Genomic DNA, 23,920 nt, shown 5'->3' on the forward strand with positions numbered 1-23,920 from the left:
GTTTTGAAACACAGGGAAGACAGATGTAATTAAAATCTATTTGGTGATTAAGAAGTGAATTGTGTAAAACATCAAATAATCGCAGCTGTATAAGGAAGCGGTGGTTCCAGTCCCCTCCCCCAATCCCAGGGGCTGGAGTTGAGGGGCCAGAAGGGAATTGGGGGAAGAGTTTTATGGGGGCTGCCTTGTAAATAAACCTTTGTGACAAATCTCCATCTCCCAGCATTTGGTTTGCTTCATATAGAGGAAATGAACCTGCCTCTGTAACAGACCTAGTAGATTGCACACCTATTTTTTTAAGCTCTTTTTTTAAAAGATTTATTTTTGGCTGTGCTGGTTCTCCATTTCTGCGCCAGCTTTTCTCTAGCTGTGGTGAGCAGGGGCTACTCTTCATTTCTATTTGCAGGCTTCTCATTGCAGTGGCTTCTCCTGGCAAAGCACAGGCTCCAGGCACTCAGGCTTCAGTAGTTGGGCTCACTAGCTGTGCCCCCCAGGCTCAAAGGCACAGGCTCAGTTGTTGTGGCTCACGGTCTTAGTTGCTCTGCGGCATGTGAGATCTTCCTGGATCAGGAGTTGAACCTGTGTCTCCTGCATAGGAGCCAGATTAGTTACCACTGAGCCCCCAGGGAAGCCCTCAGCATCTTTTTCTTTTTTTAAAATCTCTGTTTATGCTAGTTCTCTTTTTCTGTTTTATTGTTTTTGGGGTTACAGGCTCTACTGAAATGTTCCATGGCTTTTGGCTAGCTATTCATAATTAAATGGAAAGCATCACAAAGCTTGTTGGGAGCTGCAGATACCGGGCAGAGTTTGTGAACTGGTGACCCTCCCAGTGACCATGTCACAACCTGGTCATTTCACTGGAGGGATGAAAAATGTGAATAGCAGTGGGACTTTTCCTTTTGGGTCAGGCAACTTCCCCAGGAAAAGTTCTCCAGTGACCTACTGGAGGTTGCAGGGTGGGATTAAGTCTTGCCAGCACTCTGGGACCTCCAGAGGGCAGGGTCAGCATGCCTGCTCTTACTTAACCCTGTCTCACCCTCACCCTGTGCTGTCTGTGTGCTGAGAACTCAGGAAGACAGCTCCTGTGATGCTCTGGGGATATAACTGCATCCCTCTCCCTGCAGGCGTCCCAGCCTTGTCCAAATCCTGGGCCTCAGCAGATTCTGCACTGGGAATCCACTGCCTGCCCCAGGCTTTTTGTCTAGCAGTTGCTAAACTCTCAGCTTGTCTCCGATTGCTCTATGAGTTTACCAGCTTCCATAACTGTGCGGCCCGATATCACTGGCTGTTGTCTCCTCCTCCATTCTCTTCGTTCTTATGGATTTGGTGCAGTGGGTGCTCAATCGCTCTGTTGTATCCAACTCTTTGTGACCCCACAGGCTCCTCTGCCCATGGGATTGGACAAGAATACTGGAGTGGATGTCCATTTCCTCCTCCAGGGGATCTTCCCAGACCTAGAGATGGAACCCGCATATCCATCATCTCCAGCATTGTGGGTGGATTCTTTACCCCTGAGCCACCAGAGAAGCCCCTCATATGGATTTCTGTCTTTTAAAAGTTTATTTTTTTTTTAAAGCTCTTTTCTTCTCATTTTAAGTGAGGTGCTGGTAGGGAGCCCATGTGTACTGCTCACCTTGTTTTACTGAAACCCGTTGTCAGCTTTTCATATGAATGGACAGTGCTTTTGTACAAGCTAGTTAGCAAAACTAAAAGTAATTGATTCCATGGAGGGCTGGAGTGAGAGCATCTATCCAACCCAGTTATTTTATAAAAAAAAAAAAGAAATGTTTCATCTGAAGGCAACTACCAAGCAGTTTCATTGTCAAGCATATTGCTGAGGATTTCTCAAAATACATATTTCCTGGGCACTTTGTCTTTTCCACGTGATCTGAAGGGAAAAAAAAGCAACAGCGGCTGAAACACCAGGCTGTTTGCTTGTTTAATGTCAGTGGAATGTTGCCATGGTGGATGAGAGCCTGGGTCAGCACTATTTACAGAAGAGCACGTGGTGTTTCATCTCAATGAGCAGGAAGATGTTTTGTGATAAAATGTGGTAAAAACTTGTTTTTTTCCCAACTAAGCAAAGACAGGATGTACACAGTGTGAAATGATCAGTGAGAAGTTCTGAGTCATCTGTAACAGGAAAATGTGCAGCCAGGACAGGAATGGTGTTTTTCTGCAGGTTAAAAATAAGATTGGATAAAGATTGGAAAGCCATAATAGCACATCCTAGAAGTCTAAGTCAATGTGGGGCACCAAGGCATGTAATGTACTTTGTACTTTTTAAATAGAGTTACTGTGATGGTGGGGACAACGATGTAACGATGCAAACCATGACAATTCTCTTGGACAGCAAGGAGATCCAACCAGTCTATCCTAAAGGAAATAAGTCTATCCTGAATATTCATTGGAAGGACTGGTGCTGAAGCTGAAACTCCAATACTTTGACTGCCTGATGCGAAGAACTGACTCATTTGAAAAGATCCTGATGCTGGGAAAGATTGAAGGTGGGAGGAGAAGGGAATGACAGAGGATGAGATGGTTGGATGATATCACTGACTTAATGGACATGAGGTTGAGTAAGCTCCAGGAGATGGTGATGGATAGGGAAGCTTGGCGTGCTGCAACCCATGGGGTCACAAAGAGTTGGACACGACTGAGAGACTGAACTGAACTAAGTATTTGTGCACAGGATTTTGTGTATACATACATTTTCACTTCTTTGGGATGAATGCCCAGGAGTGCAACTGCTGGGCTAAATAGTAATTGCATATTTATTGGGTTGGTTGAAAAGTCCTTTTGGGTTTTTCATAACATCTTACAGGAGAACCCGAACAAAGTTTTTGGCCAACTCAGTAGTTTTTAAAGAAACTACCAAACTTTTCCAGAGAGGCTGTCTCCGGTATGTGGGAGTGATTCAACTTTGACTGTTGTGTGTGTGTGTGTGTTTGTAAATTTGTGTTAAACTGCTGAAATTGTCAAAGATATAGTTGGTTTAAAATGTATGCACTTTTAAGAATATTTTCTTTCTGGAAGTGTCCTGACTAATCCCACTCCAGTACAAAAACTAAGTCACCCACAAAAGGGAAAACAGAAATCCTGCTGGCCTTACTCTTTTCCCCCAGAAACTTTCAACACTGGAAAACAACGGAATAATGTTGTTTACAACGTTTCTTGGCGGGGAGAGAACATGGGAATCCATGAATATCCAGCCAATATTCTAATCAGGCGTCTCACAGGCTAAGGAGGTCTGGGAACAGAGGACCAGCCCCACAGGGCCCCTGGAAAACAAAGCAAAGAGGGAAAAGGAAATACTATAATGAAACCCAGCCAAGCCATAAATGAATCAAAATGAAGAATGGAATGAGGAAATTGTAACAAAAAGTGGCAGAGAGCATGCTATTCACTCAATTACAGACTGAAGAAATCAAGCAACTGGGAGATGCATAGGTGTAAAACAGCTGTATATATGAAAGTTCGGAAACGTAACAATGTTACAAGCAACATAATCAGGAGACTAGGGCAGGAGGGACAAAGACCATGACAAAGATCATTATATCTTTCATTACAAAGAGACAGTAGTGCCCTAAATGGAAGCTTATAATAAAAAATACTTCTCAATGATTTTCATTAAGATGTTGAAAACATATTTACCATATATGATGTGTGTGTGTGCTAAGTCGCTTCAGCCATGTCCAACTCTTTGTAACCCCATGGACTGTGGCCTGCCAGGCTTCTCTGTTTATGGAATTTTCCAAGCAAGAATACTAGAGTGGGTTGCCATTTCCTCCTCCAGGGGATCTTCCCATATATGATGTAATATAAAATGTATCTTAAGTGTAAAGGAGATCTTTGGGTACTCTTATTTCTTTGGTGTTCAGTAATCTATTTAGTTTTAATTCAGTTCATTTGGAAATTACCAAAAAAAAAAAAAAGACTCTGCTTTCTGCCAGCTACGCACATCCAGGTTAACCCTGTAAGTTGCAGGAAATGGACAGTAATGAAAAGGATCCCTGTCCACAGAAACACAAACGCATGGTACATGGCCAGGAAATACAGTAAATAGACCAGCTGTACATCTATTTATAAACACATTTCAGCTTTCCTGATTGCCTTCTGTGGTTTAAATTCTCCTTTTAACCCATAGTAACATCTTAGTGGTGCTTTCATAATGAATGAATTAAAATGTTTTTTTATGTGTGCATTTTATGTTTGTATAAGAATCACAATTTTATCTTTTTTAAAAGGCTACTTGAAAACTTAGCATGGTTGGAACAATTTGGGTATATCAATTCACTTTTTATTCATACATTTTATGAAATCTAAATACAGGGCAAGAATTGCCTGTGACAATTTAGGTCCTGAGTTGAAATATGCTGCAAATATAGAATACACACTGGATTTCTAAGGCTTAGTATCATTAAAAAAAAAGAAGAAAGAAAAATTAAAACATTCTATTAGAATTTTTAAAACTTGATTACATGTGAAACAATACTGTTTATATACTGGGTAAAATAATAATGCCATTAATTCCACCTTTCTCTTATGTTGTGAAATATGTTAGAAAATTTGCAGTCGCATGCACGGCTGGCATCACAAAGACAGGCCGCTCTGGACCATGAGTTCTCCCATTCCTCTCGGCTTCCTTCCTCACTTGCCAGGGGGCACAAAGTGATCCCGAGCTCTGCTTTTCTGCCTTGGGTTCCTACCCCCTGGCTGCGTCTTGTTTCGTTCTCGGGGAGGCGGGGTGGCTCCCAGTGAAGATCCTCGGAAAACCCCAGACTTTACAGGCGTTCCCGGCTGCGGCCTCCAGAGGGCGCGAAGTCGCGACCGGCGTTGCCGAGCAACTAGTGGCCCGGAAGTAGTTCTCTGCACCGCCCCCTCCACCCCGCCCCGCCCCGCCCCGCCCCGCCCCGCCCCGCCCCGCCCCAGGGCATCCGCGTCAGACAACTTCCGGCGGGGCGAGTGAGGTGGTTCCGCGAGCCGGTCCCGCGGCAGCGGCGACGCGATGACCACGCTCCGGGCCTTTACGTGCGACGACCTGTTTCGCTTCAACAACATGTGAGTGAGGCCCGCTCGGGCCCGGCGGCGGCCGGCGCGTCCCAGGGGCCGCGCGGGGAGGGAGCCGGGCGGGACGTCTGGACGGCCCCGCTGACCTTGGCCGGGTGGCTGTGTCCCCGCAGCCCCGGCCGCAGTGCGGGCGCCTTTCGGGGCCTGGGGGGACGCCGGGCGAGGGTCGGGGGGCGCCGGGCCGAGCTCCCCTCCGCTTCCTGCCGGCGTCCCCCCACTGCGCGGCAGCCGAGGCCCGGCGGCGGCGTGGTTACCTTGTATCCGCGCGGGGTAACACTGGCCGCCGCCGGGCGCGGCGCCTTTGCGCGCCTCGTTACTGTAGCTGCGCGTCCCGGCAGGGGTACCACTTGTTGCTGCGGGATGCGGAGAGGGGTCGGAGGGCGGTCCTCGGGGTGCCCGGTCCTTCGTCCGGCTTAAGTCAGGCTCTGTGACTTGCAGGTTTCATTGTTTGTTTTTTTTCCCTAAGTTTTATTATGAAAATCTATGAGCGCTTAAAAGCTTGATAGGGTTTTACCGTGAAGACTTGTAGGCTACCAGCTGGCCTCCCACTTTTTTACCATTTCACTCTTTTGGCTTCATCACATTTCCGTCCATCTTATCCACCCACCTCCCCAATCCCAGACCCACTTTTAAAGATCCCGAGGCAATTTTTTGGAAACTTCAAGGACCAGGTAGTTGAGGTTCAAGTGTCAGGAGGATGGAAAGAACCTGAGCAGAGTTCACTAGAAACGTTCACAGAGGGGCTGAGTCTCAGAAGATGGGTAAGTGTTGACAATGGTGAGGAAAGAGGTGCTGGAGGAGAAAGCCATTGCCCTGGGGGGCGGCGGACACTTGTGCGGGGGAGTGACTGTAGGATCGGGTTTCTATAACTCCGGGGTCAGAGCAACTGGTGAGGCTGGACTTGTGCCCCGTTGTTGGGGGCGGAGGTGGTTTCTGCGGGCCTCTCTCAGTCGGAGCAGAGTAACTGAGGCCACTGCTTTCAGTTTCACTGTGCCTGGCCCGGGAGTAACTCCTTAGTAGCTAGAGTAGTAATAGTATTAGTCGCTTAGTCATGTAGACTCATGGCGACCCCATGGACTGTGGCCTGTCGGGCTCCTCTGTCCATGGGATTCTCCAGGCAAGAATACTGGAGTGGGTGGCCTATCCCTTCTCCAGGGGATCTTCCCCACCCAGGGATCAACCGGCTCTCTTGCATTGTAGGCAAATTCTTTACCATCTGAGCTACAGGGAAGATCAGAGTAATCCCTTTGCTCCTCACACCTCTGTGAAGTAGTTGCTCTTCTCATTCCCAATTTTTGGCGTGAGTCAGCATAGGATTCGAGAGCTCAGAGGAATGGCCCAGGTGGAAGAGCCCTGCGTGGGAGTGGGCAGAGCACTGAGACTCCCTAAGGAGATTGGCCCCAGGCTGGTGGTTCTTAAGAGTAATCACTGAGCACTCTTTTGCAAATACTCATTCCTGGCTGCCCAGGACCCCTGAGCCCTCCGCTGCAGGGCCTTGTGTCTCGGGGTGACTAGAGAAGGTGTACCCGGCAGGTGAGCCATTTAGGAGGTCTTGGCAGTGGCCCAGAGATGATGACTTGATGAAGGCTTGGGTTTCAGAAGCACAGACCTGGGAAGTGACCGGGTGCTTTGACACTTCAAGAATGGATGAGGCAAAGCCGCCTAGAAAGTCAGTTTTAACCGAAGACTGAGGAAGGGTCAACACTTTCATATGAAAATGAATAGAACAGAAGGAAAATAAGTGTGACCATTTATGTACAACAAAACATCATCCTGTCCTGTTAACAGGTAGACAATCAACACATATTTGTTTAATCTCCACATTGTGGTAGTCACCATGCCTTTGTATAACAAAAAAGGTATATATTCAAAATTACCATTAATTAAAGATTAATTATGAGGACTTGCCTGGTGGCTCAGTGGCGAGAAGTCCGCCTGCCAATGCAGGAGATGCCAGTTCGATCTCTGAGCTGGGAAGATCCCCTGGAGAAGGTAATGGCCACCACTCCAGTACTCTTGCCTGGAGAATCCCATGGATAGAGGAGACTGGTGGGTTACAGCCCATGGGGTCACAAAGAGTTGAACACGCCTTAGTGACTAAACTTAGCAAAAAGTCGGACACGACTGAGCGACTTTAACTCACCCACTCACTCACCCACTCACTCACCCACCAGAAGTTCTAGTCCTTTACATTTTGGTTTTATCCTGGGGATCCGCAACTACTGCCGACGTTTTTTTTTTGTAGGATGGGGAGGAAGGGAGGACTGATTTGCATGGTTACTGTCCCACTACTCATGTAGGACATTTGGGCCCCCTTATTTCAAATGTATTAATTTCCCTTGTAGCTCAGACAGTAAAGCATCTGCCTGCAATTCAGGAGACCTGGGTTTGATCCCTGGGTTGGGAACATCCCTGGCGAAGGAAATGGCAACCCTCTCCAGTACTCTTGCCTGGAAAATGCCATGAATGGAGGAGCCTGATAGACTGCAGTCCATGGGGTCGCAAACAGTCAGACATGACTGAGCAACTTCACTATCACTTTAGCAACTAAACAACATCAATTTGATTTCAGAGTCATCTAACTTGTTAAGGCATCTTCAGTCTATGCCAGTGGGGGACTCCTCTTCCTCCTCACTTCCTTCTGTTTCTCACCTTGATTAGGGCGCTTCTGTCAAGAACACGGAGAATCACTGGGGTAGGATGTCGCAGTAGTAACTGAAAGAAGCAATGGATGTAGAAACATTGCCATTAACAGCAAATATTTTATCCTTGGAAAAATATTTTATGCCTGCCAGTGCTGAAGAGACAGTAGTGAACAAGACAAAACATGTTATCTTTATGGAATTTACAGTTTATTTGTTGAAATTAGCCACACCACCCAGCTTGTCGTTCCTGCTTCCCCAAGTCCAGGGATTGAACTCAGACCCTCGGCAGTGAAAACCAAAGTCATTGAAAACTGAAGTCGCTGTATATAACCATTGCATTGGACTGCCAGGGAATTCCCAGAATTTACATTTTAGAGGGGAAAGTAAGATAGAACTTAGTGTTCAGTAAACAAGGAAAAATGAGAGCAGGAAAGGGAAATAGGAAGTACATGTGGATTCGACTTTGGGTTAGGTGTTTCAGGGAAGGTGTCACTGCAGAAAGATGGGGGTAGGGGGAGTGTGTAGGTTTTGGGGGCATGGGTGGTATGGGCAGAGTAGTATGGGCACTGGTTCCTGTTTCAGACATGTAGTGGGGGAGGCGGAGGCGGAAGCGGCCGCCAGTGTGGCCCAAGCAGCAAGTGGGAGTGTGAGGACACCAGGTCGGAGTCAGAGGGCTGGACCTTGGAGAGGCCGGCGCTGGACATGGGCTTCTCTGCAGAGGGTGCTCAGACCCCCAGGTAGAGAAGTCAGGCAGGCATCCGGGCATGGGAGTCTCAAGTTTAGGTCTGGGCTAAAAATAAAAGCTTGGGGGTCAACACTGCATGGATGGTGTTAAACCCAGATGGCTCGATGACTTCACTGATGAGTGCGGACAGGAGAAAAGGCTCCAGGATGGTTCCCGGGGCATCGCGTGGTGAAGGAGACACAGTGGCCCAGTGAAGCAGGAGGAAACCCTGCTGCTGGGTCTGGAGGCTGAGAGGACAGCATGTCGGGACGGAGCTGTGGACTGTGTCACGTGTTCTTACGGCCTAGGGTGCAGCACGTTTGTCCGTGCTGCTGGGTCCTGAGAGGCGGTGGACCTGCTGACCTGCACTCCGGGCCTGGGCCCAATGCCGCAGGCAGAGAGCAGGTGGGGTGGCTGCTGGAACCTTGGTGAAGCTGCTTATTACAGTTATGTTTTCTTCCTGAAGTCAGAAGCAGCTGAGCTGGAAGAGGGAGCATTGAGAAGACAGGAGAGGGTATAAAGTAGTCTTGAGAAGGGCGGAGAGTGAGTCCTATACTGAATTAGAGCAGTGATTCTCTAGGTGTGGGCAGGGGCACTTCAAGATTGCTTGAGGGGGTTCTGCAGGGTCAGAGCCATTTTCATGATAAAACTAAGGGTTTTTGTTTTTTAAAAACCTTTTGGCCGTGCCGTGCAGCATGTGGGATCTTAATTCCCCAACCAGGGATTGAGCCTTGGCCCCCTGCATTATCAGCACAGTCTTAACCACTGGACCACCAGGGAAGTCCAGTTTTTGTTTTTTATTGCTTTTTTTAACTTTCATTCTCTCACTAGTGCACAAGTGGAGTCTTCCAGATGTGTGATCATCTAACAGAAAGCACAGCAGACACAGGAATGAGAAATCAGCTGTTTTCTATTAAGCCAGACATTAAAAAGATACATAAAATTGTTCAAATAATGACATTCTTGTCACTAAATTTTCTTTTGTCTTTGAAAATAGTGACTTTTGGTTTAAAAAAGTCAATCACATTAATATTTAACTGATTTTTAAAAAATGAACAAATGTCTTACACTTTTAAATATCCATAGATTTAAGTCTTGGGGTCTTCAGTAAGTTTTGAGTATAAAGGGGTGCTAAGATTTGCTGGTCTCCAGAAATGCGCTGTTACTGTTGCTATTGCTAAAGGTCCCGAGGAAGAGCTTGACTGCATGTGTGAGAGGAGTTGAGGGTGCTGTTTTGGGGTCCGCCAGGATTGTGCTTCCACTGACTCAATAGGAAAGTGAGGGGCAGAGCTCTCTGTGGAGGGAGGCAGGTGTGGAAATGCTGATTTGGGAGTGTTGTGGTCAGACATGCTGGTGAGGCAGGTGCTCAGCAGCTCCAGAGCCAGGTAAGGAGTATTCCTCTGAGAGCAAAATTAAAAGTATGAGAATGGGGGCAGTGGGGAGCAGAAGCCCCAGGAGTGAGAGAGCCCACGTTTAGAGGGGATGAGGGAGGGACGGCCCTGGCACATGCTACAAGGCTGGTGTAGCCCTGTCTGTGATTGACACCCCAGGTTGGTCACCAGTTCCACTTACAGTTTACTGTTAGTTAGAAAATGGAAAATTGTAGGGAATTCCCTGGTGATCCAGTAGTTGACGTAGTGCTCCCAGTGCATGAGGGCATGGGTTCAATCCCGGGTTGCAGAACTAACATTCTACAAGCCACGGTGAGGCATGGCCCAAAGAAAAAGAAGATGGAATATTTTGATGATGTATTAACCGTAAAGTAATTTGTAAAGAAACAGTTAAAGGAAAATGTATGCGTGTCTTTATAGTGACAGTAATGATGGCTTAATATGGTCATTAGGTAGGTTAAACCATTTTTCTTAGTTGAAAAATTGGTTTAAAGTTGTGAATTTAACATGTTCTGTTTTCCCTGTGCATGTTATTTTTAGTTGTAATTGGCCTATTTAAACTGATTTTGTAAACACTGCTTACTGTTGACATTTCTCTTGTTTCTTTTAGTAACTTGGATCCACTTACAGAAACTGTATCCTTTTTTAAAAAGTTTAAATAAAGGCTTCTAATAAGGAAAGTAGAGAAAAGAAAAAAAATAGACTTGAATACTGAAAATGTTTAAGACTTGGAGGTCAGGAAACATCATAAACAACATTGAAGGCAATTAAGAATAAAAGAAACTAAAAACTGGGAACAAGAGTTATCTTACGTCTGCTGACAAGCTAATATAATGACTTCATAAATCAAGAACAGTACAATCCCCTGCCCTCCCTGCCCCTCAGTAGTAAGCATAGCTGTGAGCAGCAGAAAGCCGTGACTTCAGCAGGAGGGGCTGTTTCTGTCTGATAAGAACAAAGCCTCAAGAGGATGATCAGTGCCAGGCGATTCCATGATGTCCTAGACTCCAGGCTCTGCCCTGGGACCACTCTCTCATCCGGGGGACCCTGGCTTCCAGAGTCTACGGCATCTCATCCGCATTCCTGGCAGGAGCGTCAATCAGCAGAGGGGAAGCCAAGGGGACCGCTGGGAGGTGTGATGCAGCCCTTTGCCCGACCAGCACCTGCCTCAAGACACACCTATCTAGAACAGTCTGGGATGAGCCTGGGGTTTACATTCAGGCTGGCTGCTAAAGGGGAAAAAAACTGATTTTAGGTAACAATTAGCAATATCTGTCATGGTCCCCAATGGAAACATGGGCAAGAATGTGTGAAGTTAGGGTCCTCTGACCTGAATAGATAACTCCTACATTCTGAACAGCTTGAAGCACAGAGTTGGATTTCTGGGTTATGTGCCATGTCCACTGTGGGGTAAGAGGGTAGTATTAATTGATCATTTAACCAAGAGGGCATATATGAGGCTATGAAAATTTCAAGAGTTCAGTCTCACCAATTAAAAGACATGATAATTAAAACCAAAATGAAGTAACATGTTTTATCTATCAAACTATCAAGGATTTCAAGCAGTGATGAAGCTCAGGGCTGATGGAGGTGAGGCGAGGGGAGTATTCTCATAAATTGCTAGTGACAGAGCAATTTATGAGAATGTTCAAAAGCTAGTCTTTTGAAGGTACTTTACTCATGAATACCTGGTAATTCAGTTTCCTGGAACCTGAAAATAACAATAGAGGCATTTATGTCAGGGGTGGGCACGCTAACATGCATGGGCCTGTTCTTGTAAGTAATGCTTTACTGGGGAATAATTTACACACTGTGCTCTAGTCCTGGACTTTTTAGTTGAAATATAGCTGACTTACAGTGTAGTGTTTTTTTATGGTTAAGAATGTATAACAAGCTGGAATTAGAAGGACTTTTATTAATTTGGTAAAGGTTTTATATTTTAAAACTTTGAGCAAGCATTATATACTTGAGTGAGAAATTAAGATACATTCCCTTCAAGATAGGGCATAAGATAAGAATGCCTACTGTCACTACTACCCTTTAACATAGTTCTAGAGGAACTGACCAAACTTCCAGAAGGAAGGAAAAAGTATAAGGATGAGAAAGTTAGAAATAAAACTGTCATCATTTATAATTGATAGTACAATCATCAGTCTAGAAAAATGAACAACCTGTTAAGAATAAGAACGTTCACCAATGTTAGAACCAAGATCAAGTTTTGAAAAATCAGTAGCATGTGTACCCCTAGTACAAATCAAGAATAGAAATCAAGCAGTAGAAATCAAGACTATGTGGGTGTGTGTGTGCATGTGCGTGTACTTTTTTTTTGTAGTAAAAACTTTATTAAGACTTTAAAGTCAAAAAGTAAAACTCTCGTTAAAATTTTCTGAACCTTTAGGTCAGTTCAGCACAAGACATAATTGAATATTTAAAACATGTATATCTACTTAAAGAACATAATAGTAGAATGGAAGCAGGTTTTTTAAATATCTAAAACTGACAGTGAGTATCTGTAATATATATTAATAACAATCCTTGTTTTGTGACCTTTTAAAAAATGTGAGTATAATTGATATACAATATTGCATTAGTTTTAGGTATAGAGCAGAGTGATTAGTTATATATAAAAAACCATTGTTTTATCAGATTCTTCTCCCATGTAGGTTATCTCAGAATACTGAGTTGAGGTCCATGTGCTGTACAGTAGGCTCTTATTGGTTATTTACACACACACACATTTTATATATAGTAGTGTGTATGTTAATCCCTGACTCCTGATTTATCTTCTCACCACATGTTTTCCAAAGGTAACCATAAGTTTGTTTTTGATATCTATAAGTCTGTTTTATAAGTAAGTTTCTTTGTATTAGTTTTTAAATTAGATTCCACATAAAAGTGATAGCATATGATACTTGTCTTTATCTCACTTCACTTAGTGTGATAATCTCTGGGTCCATCCAGGTCGCTGCAAATGGCATTATTTCATTTTTTTATGGCTGAGTAATATTCCATTGTATGTGTTTACCACATCTTCTTTATCCATTCATCTGTCAGTGGACATTTAGGTTGCTTCCATATCTTGGCTATTATAAACAGTGCTGCAGTGAACATTGGGATGCATGTATCTTTTGGAGTTACAGTTTCCTCCTGATACATACAGAGGAGTGGGACTGCTTGATCATATGGTAGTTCTATTTTTAGTTTTTTAAGGAACCGCCATACTGTTCTCCCTACCAGTTTATATTCCCTAAGAAGGGTCCCTTTTCTCCACACCCTCTGCAGCATTTTATTGTTGTATACTTTTTGAAGATGGCCATTCTGACCACTGTGAGGTGATACCTCAGTGTAGTTTTGATTTGCTTTTCTCTGATAATTAGGGATATTGAGCATCTATTTCATGTGCTTTTTAGCCACTGGTATGCCGCCTTTGTAGAAATTCTATTTATATCTGCCCATTTTTTGGTTGGGTTGTTTCTTTGATACAAAGTTGCATGAGCTGTTATGTATATTTTGGAAATTAACCACCTCAGTCACTTCATTTGCAGATAGTTTCCCCCCATTCTGTGGATTGTCTTTTCAGTTTTTTTTTTTTTATGGTTTCCTTTGCTATCCAAAAGCTTTTAAGTTTAGTTAGGTCCCATTTATTTTGATTGCTCTAAAGGATACTGACATGATTATATAAAAAAACATTTTACCTGTGTTTTCTTCTAGAGTTTTATAGTATCTTATCTTACATTTAGGTCTTTGATCCATTTTGAGTTTATTTTTGTGTATAGTGTTAGAGAATGTTCTGATTTCATTCTTTTACATGTAGCTGTCCAGTTTCCCCAGCACCACTTACTGAAGAGACACTTTTCTCCATGGTGTGGTGTGTGTGTGTGTGTGCACACGCGTGTGTGCGCGAGCGCCAGTACCATGCTGTTTTGATGACGGCAGCTTTGTAGTATAGTCTAAAGTCGGGGGGCCTGATTCCTCCAGCTCTGTTTATTGTTCTTAGGATTGCTTTGGGTCTTTCAAGTCTTTTATGTTTACATACAAAAAAAAAAAAACTTGTTCTGTGAAAAATGCCATTGCTAATTTGATAGGGGTTGCAATTGAACCTGATTGCCTTGGGTAGTATAGTCATTTTGACAATATTGATTCTTCCAATCCAAGAGCTTGGTGTATCTTTCCATCTGTCTGTCATTGATTTCTTTCATCAGCATCTTAAAGTTTTCAGAGTCCAGGTCTTTTGTCCCCTATGTAGGCTTATACCCAGGTTTTTTTTTTTTTTTATGTGAATGGTAAATGGCGTTGTTTCCTGAATTTCTCTTTCTGATCTTTCATCATTAGTGTATGGAATGTAAGAGATTTCTGTCTATTTTGTATCCTGCAGTTTTACCAGAGTCACTGACAATCTCTAGTAGTTTTCTGGTAGCATCTTCAGGATTTTCTGTATGTAGTATCATGTCATCTGTAGTGACAGTTTTACTTGTTTTTGAATTTAGATTCCTTTTCTTTCTTTTTCTTCTCTGCTGTGGCTAGGACTTCAAAACTATGTCGAATGAAAGTGGTGATCATGGACATTCTTGCCTTGTTCCTGATCTCAGAGGGAATGCTTTTGGCTTTTCACCATTAAGAATAATGTTAGCTGTGGGTTTATCCTATATGGCCTTAGGTTTAGGTTCAGTTCAGTTGAGTCGCTCAGTCGTGTCTGACTCTGCGACCCCATGAATCGCAGCACGCCAGGCCTCCCTGTCCATCACAAACCCCTGGAGTTTACTCAGACTCATGCCCATCGAGTCGGGTGATGCCATCCAGCCATCTCATCCTCTGTTATCCCCTTCTCCTCCTGCCCCCAATTCGTCCCAGCATCAGGGTCTTTTCCAGTGAGTCAACTCTTTGCATGAGGTGGCCAAAGTATTGGAGTTTCAGCAAGTTCCCTCTATGCCAACTTTCTGGACAGTTTTTATCATAAATTGGTGTCAGATTTCGTGAAAAGCATTTTCTGCTTCTATTGAGATGATCCTATGGTTTTTCTTCAGTTTGTTAATGTGCTGTATCACATTGATTGATTTGAAGCTATTAAAGAATCTTTGCATCCCTGGGATAAATCCACTTGATCATGGTGTATGATCCTTTTAATGTATTGTTGGGTTTGGTTTACTAATATTTTGTTGAGGAATTTTTGTGTCTGTTCATCAGTGATGTTGGCCTGTAATTATTTTTTTGTGGTATCTTTGATTTTGATATCAGGGTGATAGTGGCCTCATAGAATGAGCTTGGAAGTATTCCTTTTTCTGCAATTTTTGGGAAAGTTTCAGATGGATAGGTGTTAACGCTTTAGATGTTTGATAGAATTCACCTGTGAAGCCATTTGGTCCTGGATTTTTGTTTGTTGGACATTTTTAAATCACTGTTTCAATTTAAGTACTTGTGATTGGTCTGTTCATATTTTCAGTTTCTTCAGCCTTAGAAGATTGTATCTTTCTAAGAATTTGTCCATTTTATTAGTATATAGTTGTTTGTAGTTTTTTATGATCTTTTGTATTTCTGTGGTGTCAGTTTTAACTTCTTTTTCATTTCTAATTTATTTGAGCTTTCTATTTTCTTGATGAGTTTGGGCTAAAGGTTTATTTTATTGTCTCAAATAACTAGCTTTTAGTTTCACTGATCTTTTCATTTATTTCTTTTCTGATCTTTATGATTTCTTTCCTTCTACTAACTTTGAGGTTTTGTTTTTCTTTAGTTGCTTTGTTTACTTGATATTTTTCTTGTTTTCTGAGGTAAGACTATATTGCTATAAACTTCTCTTTTAAAACTGCTTTTGATACGTTCCATAGGTTTTGGCAGAGAAGGCAATGGCACCCCACTGCAGTACTCTTTCCTAGAAAATCCCAGGAACGGAGCAGCCTGGTAGGCTGCTGTCCATGGGGTCGCTGAGAGTTGGACACAACTGAGCGACTTCACTTTCATGCACTGGAGAAGGAAATGGCAACCCACTTTGGTGTTCTTGCCTGGAGAATCCCAGGGACAGGGGAGCCTGGTGGGCTGCTGTCTGTGGGGTCGCACAGAGTCGGACATGACTGAAGTGATTTAGCAGCAGCAGCAGCATAGGTTTTGGACTGTCATGTTCTTACAGTCATTTGTTTCTAGGTATTTGATTTCTTCTTTGATTTCTTTAGTGATCCATTGGTTGTTTAGTAAATATTTTTCAGCCTTCATGTGTTTGTATTTTTTATTTTTTTTGTATTTGGTTTCTTATCTCATAGTGTTGTAGTAAGAAAAGATGCTTGATTTCAACTTTCTTAAATTTACCAAGGTTTGATTTGTGGCCCAGTATGTGATCTATCCTGGAGAATGTTCCATGTGCACTTGAGAAGAAAGTGTATTCTGCTTTGGGATGGAATGTTCTATAAATATCAGTTAAATCCATCTAGTATAATGTGTTATTTCAGGCCTGTGTTTCCTCATTGGTTTTGTCTCTGTCCATTGATGAAAGTGGCTTGTTAAAGTCACCCACTATCATTGTGTTTTGTTGATTTCTCTTTCTCTGTTATCATTTGCAGGATATAGTGAGGTGCTCCTATGTTGGGTGCATGTATACGTCTTTTTGGATTGATCCCTTGATCATTATGTCTCTTGTAACAGTCTTTCAAGTCCATTTTGTCTGATACGAGATTGCGACTCTAGTTTTCTTTTTTCATTTGCATGTAATACCTTTTTCTGTCCCCTCACTTTCAGTCTGTGTGTGTCCCTAGATTGGAAGTAGGTCTCTTGGAGACAGCATATATATGGGTCTTGTTTTGTATCCATTCAGCAAGTCTGTGTCTTTTGAGCATTTAATCCATTTACATTTAAGGTAATTATTGACACATTCTTTCTGCCACTTTCTTGTTTTGGGTTTGTTTTTGTAGGTATTTCCTTCCCTTCCTTTTTTGTTCTCTTGTGGTTTGTCTCTGTTTAGTGTTGTGTTTGGATTGCTTTTTGTGTGTGTGTCTTAATTGTAGATTTTTGGTTTGTGGTTTACATGAGGTTTTGATACAGTAGTCTGTCTGTATACATACAGGATTGTTTTAAGTTGCTGGTCTCAATTTCTGATGCATTTCCAATACTGTTGGTTTTGATACTCTGTGTGTGGAGGATCTCCTACCTTTACCTCTTTTGCCTGTGCTTGTGAGCTTTCCCATTCATGCTTTTCTTGATGCTAATAGTCTTTTCCACACAGGGAAGTTCCTTTAGGATTTATTGTGGCTTTCACAGTAGTTGCAACAGAGACCATATGGGTCACACAGCCTTGGAATATTTACTATCTGGCTCTTTATAGGAAATGTTTGTTTGCCCCTTAGTTATGTCAGTGGAATGCTAACAGCAGTAAAAATCAACTATAGCAGGTGACAGTAGGGCTGAATATCAGAAACAAAGTTCACTGAAAAAAGCAAAAACAAAAAAAACTCAATTTTCATTTGTATTGAAAAGATTATGATCTATTAAAGACCCCTGTTTAAAAAAGTGAAAGGATTTTGAAGAATTTTGAATGACAGAAAAATTTTCACTGTATAATAGGCAAAGTATTACAATGCGAATCAGCCTATAGGGTATGCTTCCCATTATACGTAAAGTTTTTGGCAAAAGTCCCATAAACTGGGTGACGTGCCTGCCAGGGCTTCATGGTCCATAAGCTAGTGCCTGGGGCTCCTTCAGTAGCCAGAGAAGAGACGGTTATGGTGTCAGTGGCTGGGTGGCAGAAAGACTTTTGCTCTCATGTTAATGGTGATGTTTTAAGAGAGAATAAAGGCTGTCCTTCAGAGGAGAGTTTGAAGAATTTACAAAAAGATTTTCCAGAAAGTTTAAAAAAAAGGCTGATGGTGTCCCTTAATACAACTGCATCTCCAAGTTAATACTGAGAAGTATAGAAATGAGTACAACTCAGCAGGACAGCAGGGCTGAAGAGCTAAGTAATGAGCAAAGTACTCAGGCATTCACTTTTACAGTAGGTTTTTATTTTCTGCATTACTAGAAATGCAGAATTTGAATCAGTGGACTGAACAAACTGGGTTTGTTAAGTAGCCTTTGGAAGTAAATTAAAGTTATTTTCACTGTCCCATGCCTGAAGCTAACGAAGGCACTAGTCATTCATTTCCTAGTGCCGAAAGGGAGAAGTAAACATACTGAGGTTGCACTGTGTGCCCAGCACCAGGGGGAGAGGGCAGGTGACGCCCACACTGCAAGGGGACAGTAAACAGGAAGGTCAGGTGATGGGGAAGTGCTGTCCCGGGAAGGGGTGCTAGCCATAGTGTGAGCAGCGGGGAGACAGGCTGTAGAACTTGGGGGTTCTGGTTCTCCACTCTTGGATGGTATGTCTCCGTTCACATCTGAGGTTACATATTCAGGCAGTTTTCTTAACTTAGTGCTAACCTAAACATTTCATGTAATGAACTGATTGCAGATATCATACATATGGCTAGGGATAAAGGAACAATATGCTTTTTAAAGGAAACTTCACGTTTTGTGAAGAACTCTGACTGTCCTTACTTTGCATCCTCCTTAACAAGTCTCTAGTATGGGATTCCTTTTTACCTACAGTACCTCGCCCACTGGCCAGAGTACTTCATCGTCGCAGAGGCCCCTGGAGGAGAGTTAATGGGTTATAGTAAGTATAACACTACTAGTGCTTTTCTGGGTAAGCAGTTAAGATAAAAAATAGTGTTTAACTCTTAGACTGATCACAGAACTGGAAATATAATCATGATGCCTGTAATTTTATTTTCAACTCTTGGACAGCTTACTGATCCCTCTGTCTTAGGTACTGTGCTAGGCCCAGGGGATACAGCAGTGACCCAAACAGAACTGGTCGTGTTACTGACACAAGTTTGAGCTGTAGATTGTCTGTTGTGTGTACATACACACATACATACCCACACGAAATGTAGGTCATTTAAAAAACACATATCAGGTAAGAGCACTAGCAATTAGCTAGATGGCTTTAAGCAGCAGTCCCCAAACTTTGGCATCAGAGACCGGTTTCATGGAAGATCAATTTTCCGGTGGGGGTGAGGATGGCTTTTGGACAATTCAAGCACATTACATTTATTGTGCACTTTATTTCTATTATTATTACGTCAGCTCCACCTCAGATCATCAGGTCTCCAGAGGTTGGGGACCCCGGCTTTAAGTGTTACTTAAAAATCAGGGCTTGGTCGCTTCCTTTATGATGAAAGTGTACCACACAGTATTTCTCCACGTGTAGTTGCCGTGTTCAGTTACTGGATGTGGTCTTTCGTTGACAGTCATGGGCAAAGCAGAAGGCTCAGTGGCGAGGGAAGAATGGCATGGGCACGTCACAGCTCTGTCCGTTGCCCCGGAATTTCGGCGCCTTGGTTTGGCTGCTAAACTTATGGAGTTACTAGAGGAAATTTCAGAAAGGTAGGAGCCTGTTTTTCAAATAATTTCTTGAACTCTTTCTCTCTTGGTAAATGTTTATCAGTTGTTTCCTTCAGGTTGAAGGTTGTCATGATGCAGGTTCATAGGAATTTCATGTTCAGCCTCTAATAGTCCTTACAACAGTTCTTTCACACATTCATAGTGGAATTATTGTCCCTGTTTTGCCACTGAGGAAAATTAAAGCAGAGTGAATGACGTTCTGTAGACTCTTGAGCTGGGTAATTGGTGGAATCAGAATCTAGCCCTCAAGGTCTCTGTTACTGTTCTTGCCACTGTGGCAGATATATTCCCCAATTTTTTGTTAACATGCCCTTTGCATCTCAGTAATTCTTTCAGTAGTGTCCTAGGCTAAAGAAAAGTTTATAGTTTTAAGCAGTAAAACAAAGAAATATTTTCATTTCATTTTTAGTCACTGTGGTTATCTCCTAATGAGATGTGCCTGCTGGGCATCACATGGCTTCTCAAACTGTGGAATCTGATTCTGCAAAGCCACCTGCACTCTTGTTTCACATTGATTTTCATGTGGTCCTGGGGCTTTATGACAGAAATTGCTAAAAGCCTGGCTTCATAAAGAGACTGTGTCACCAAAAGAAATATAATGTGATGTGTATTTGTGAACTATACAAAGCCAGTAGTTTGCCCGTGTTCAACATGTAAGGCTTGCCTGTGTTTTCCCAAAATGTTTGAAATATTCTTCAGCACCTCCATGAGTTTGGACCACCTGGCAGCACAGTTTGAACAGCCAACATTGTGGCTTTTTTTTTTACAGACCTGTTTTATATATCAGACACTTGTTAATGTGTTACTTTTATTAAATCCATTAAAGTGGAGCGTTTTACAGAAGTAACCCATGGCCTCAAAAGTTGACTTGAAGCAAGTCGAGGGCAAGAGGGAACTTGAGTTCATTCTTGTTTAAGCTGTAAAAGAAGTCTAGTCCTTAAGAATTTTAAAATTCCTGTCATTAAAAAGCTCCAGGACCACATGAAAATCAATATAAAACAAGAATGCAGGTGGTTCTGCAGAATCAGATTCTCCTAGACTGAACAGGGAAGAGGAGAAAATTTTTAGGAAGATTGTAGTTTACAGACAAGAATTAATGGCATGCACGTCTGAAAAAGTTATCTGACATTTTTATTATAGTGGACAGGGAGTTTGGACATGTGTTCTAATAGCCATGACCTTACACATAAAATTTATAGGACAGACTATCTTTTAGAGTAGAAAATTACTACTCTCCTTTCCCTTCCAGTTCCTAAACCTTCATTACAGTAGTTACTAAGATTTAAGTGGCCTGTATTTGTACAGGAGTGTGTGTGTACCTATACGTATACATATATATACATGTATATATTAAATAATGTACACTAAAAATAGAAACTATATTTCAAAAAAAAAATTGGCTAATAAAAATCAAAAGAAAAACTAAAGTGGCAAACAAAAAGCATGAAATGAGGTGGTGGTCATGAATCCCAATATAATTAGGTAAGTACAACAGTGAATGTTAAGGAACTAGTAACTCCAGTTTAAAGACAAAGACATTATGCCAAGTGAAATAGGCCAGTCACAGAAAGACAGACACTACATGACACCACTCAGAGAGACCTAAGGTAGTTAGATTCATGACGAGTGGAATGGTGGGGGGAGGGGGAATTGGAAGTTATTACATTTACAATTTACCAATAGGGTGAACCTCACATTCAGTGTTCTTACGACAGATTAAAAAAATGCTGCTGTCAGAACCGTACTCTATTTACAGGAAATACATGTAAAGATACAGAAAGATTAAAAGTAAAGAAAATTTCTAAACTGGGCTTCTCTGGTGGCTCAGCTGGTAAAGAATCTCCTGCAATGCGGGAGACCTGGGTTTGATCCCTGGGTTGGATAGATTGCCTGGAGAATTCCATGGACTGTATAGTCCATGGGGTTGCAAAGAGTCTGACAAGACTGAGTGACTTATGCTCACTTCACTTTTTAAATTATGCAAATTCTAAAGCAAATAAAAACTGAAAAGCAATTAAGGGTGTAGTTAAGTCACATTATAGTTATTACTAGAATAAAAAACGGTCACTCCATATTGTTAAGAGTCAATCAAAAGTTACATACCCAGTGACAAAGTAAAAATGCAACAACTGACTAAACTACAGGAAGAAATAGATCATCATAATTAGAGGTATGAACAGGCCTATTCCTAATTAGAACAATCAGAAATTGATTTGATTGTATAAAACAGGGGTCAACGAACTTTTCCTGGGCCACCAGAAAGGGTTCACAAGGCCACCTGAGGTCTCTGCTGCACATTATAATTGATGTATTCTGTAACGTTCATCCTTTTAAAATGTAGTTTAGTGGGTGTCATGTTTTCACTGTATAAATGTCACCATACTCCATAAAACTTCTTGAACATAGGCAAAACATTAAAATATATTTCTAAATATTTAGGGTTGTCCCTCCAAAATTGTTAAAAAAAAAAAAAAAAGATTCTTAGCTTGAAAACGACTAAATGACTTAAGTTCAATCTTACAGACAAAAAGAGAACTTATTTTTTAAGGCTAAGATAATCTTAACAAAAACCGGACAAGCGGTACAAGAAAGAACATCTCATTACAGATGCAGAAGTCCTAGAAAAACTTAGCAATGGACCTAAGAATGTATTCTAGCAATTAATAGACTGAAGAACATTTTTTTATCTCAGTAAATGTAGAAAATGCTTTGATAAAATACAGTATTCCCTCTTGATTAAGCAATCTAGGATACAGAAAGGGAAAACTTTAACCAACAAAAATTATTTACTGAAAACCTATAGTAAATATTAGAGGTGATGCATGGAATGCTTCTCTTAGTAATTACTGGAAATCCTTGACCATACAGTGAAGCAATTAATACAAACAGTAACATTAAGAGGATGAGATCTGCATTTTGATAAAATACAGTATTCCCTCTTGATTAAGCAATCTAGGATACAGAAAGGGAAAACTTTAACCAACAAAAATTATTTACTGAAAACCTATAGTAAATATTAGAGGTGATGCATGGAATGCTTCTCTTAGTAATTACTGGAAATCCTTGACCATACAGTGAAGCAATTAATACAAACAGTAACATTAAGAGGATGAGATCTGCATTGGCATCAGTCCACTAAGCCTTTGGGAAAAATCTAACAAAAGCTGTGTAAGACATCTCTGAAGTTCATACAACTTTATCTGGAGACAGTAAATATGACCTATGTAAATGAAGAGAGAAACTATTCATACCAGTATTGTTTTCTAGGACTTCTCCCATTCTGATTTTTTTTTTTTTTTTTAATTACAGAAAGGGTGGATTTTTTGTTGATCTCTTTGTAAGAGTGTCTAACCAAGTTGCTGTCAACATGTACAAGCAGCTGGGCTACAGCGTGTACAGGACAGTCATTGAGTACTATTCGGCGAGCAATGGGGAGCCCGACGAGGACGCTTACGGTGAGTCCCTGCTGGGGCAGCGTCCCAGAGGAAGAGACGTTTACACGCATCCTATAGACCAAAATACTCGGCTCTTTTAATACACTTTAAAAAAAATCATATTTAAATTTGAGCTATAGTATTTAAATCTCCTGTAAGCTACCTTCATGAACCTACTACTAACTAACTTACATTAACTAACCAATGGTTAATTACTATCAACTGTTTTGCTGTTACAGACATGTTACTAAGACTTTGTCAAAAGAACATTTGTAGGAAGAGCTAAATCCCACTAGGGTTCGAATAGTGTTTCGTGTATTCCTGCTTGGGAGTCTCACTTATAAATACATTTCTCTTAGAATCTGGTAAAAGTGGGAGAGTAGGGGACAAAACCGTGTATGGTTTTGGTGTTTTTTTAAACACCTGTACACTTTAAATCTGATACAAAATCATACTCTGACATTTGGGTACTTACATTAAACTTTGCTTCTTAACAGATATGAGGAAAGCGCTATCCAGGGACACTGAGAAGAAGTCCATCATACCATTACCTCATCCTGTGAGGCCAGAAGACATTGAATAACCATGAGCAGTGGTTCTTAGGCTGATGATGCTCCAGATAGAATTATGGACAATATTTTTTCATTAGATGACCTTGGAGCTCTATTAGGAGAGAAGGGGATCGTTTAACTCTTAAAGACTTCAAGAAAATACAGGTTATCAACTTATTTTAAGTCATCTTGTTTCCTGTTAGCAATATCATACTTTCTAAAGCTGTTCACTGTAATAAAATCCAACCAAAAAAGGCAGCTAGGTGAGAAGGAAACCTTCCACTGTCATGGCTAATAACACACTGTTCACAGTGTGCTAGGGAAAACGATTGCTCTAGTCTCCCCCTAAATTCTGTGCCTGAGAACCACTGCTGCATATACAGTTTTTATTTTGTATTGAACTTAAGCTTTAAAAGCATATATGAAATGTATAGATCTAAGATGTATAATAAAATGCACTGTTGACTCTATGAATGTTTTCTGGAAGTTTGATGGTCATTTGTAAACCCAAAGTTAGCAGGATTGAGAAAGGTCATCATTTAGGGTTTGTTTGTCACATTTTTCATTTACATACAAAGCATTGTTTAAATGCTTCCGTGACAGCCCCTGCCTGGCACACTTAAGCTTCCTGCTTACTGCAGACTAAGGTCTTCCCAGATACTTGTTTCCACACTGCCGGTCT

The 23,920-nt window shown here is 41.8% G+C and overlaps 1 protein-coding gene across 1 annotated transcript; it reads left to right on the forward strand.

Annotated features, from left to right (window-relative positions):
• The first annotated feature begins 99 nt into the window (after window positions 1–99).
• NAA20 (N-alpha-acetyltransferase 20, NatB catalytic subunit) lies at window positions 100–23,708 on the forward strand. Its single transcript, XM_043882895.1, has 7 exons — window positions 100–109; window positions 4,967–5,061; window positions 10,441–10,465; window positions 18,372–18,462; window positions 19,100–19,235; window positions 22,563–22,708; window positions 23,185–23,708. Exons 2-7 carry the CDS (start codon window positions 5,009–5,011, stop codon window positions 23,268–23,270), a joined length of 537 nt encoding a protein of 178 aa, XP_043738830.1. The 5' UTR covers window positions 100–109; window positions 4,967–5,008; the 3' UTR covers window positions 23,271–23,708.
• The last annotated feature ends 212 nt before the right edge of the window (window positions 23,709–23,920 follow it).

The sequence above is a fragment of the Cervus elaphus genome, chromosome 23, assembly GCF_910594005.1.
Source record: "Cervus elaphus chromosome 23, mCerEla1.1, whole genome shotgun sequence".
NCBI lineage: Eukaryota > Metazoa > Chordata > Mammalia > Artiodactyla > Cervidae > Cervus > Cervus elaphus.

Coding starts and splice junctions, on each gene's coding strand:
- NAA20 (XM_043882895.1), top strand. CDS start 5,009: ATGACCACGCTCCGGGCCTTTACGTGCGACGACCTGTTTCGCTTCAAC. Junction 10,466..18,371: donor TGGATCCACTTACAGAAACT/GTATCCTTTTTT, acceptor ACAAGTCTCTAG/TATGGGATTCCTTTTTACCT. Junction 19,236..22,562: donor CTAGAGGAAATTTCAGAAAG/GTAGGAGCCTGT, acceptor TTTTAATTACAG/AAAGGGTGGATTTTTTGTTG.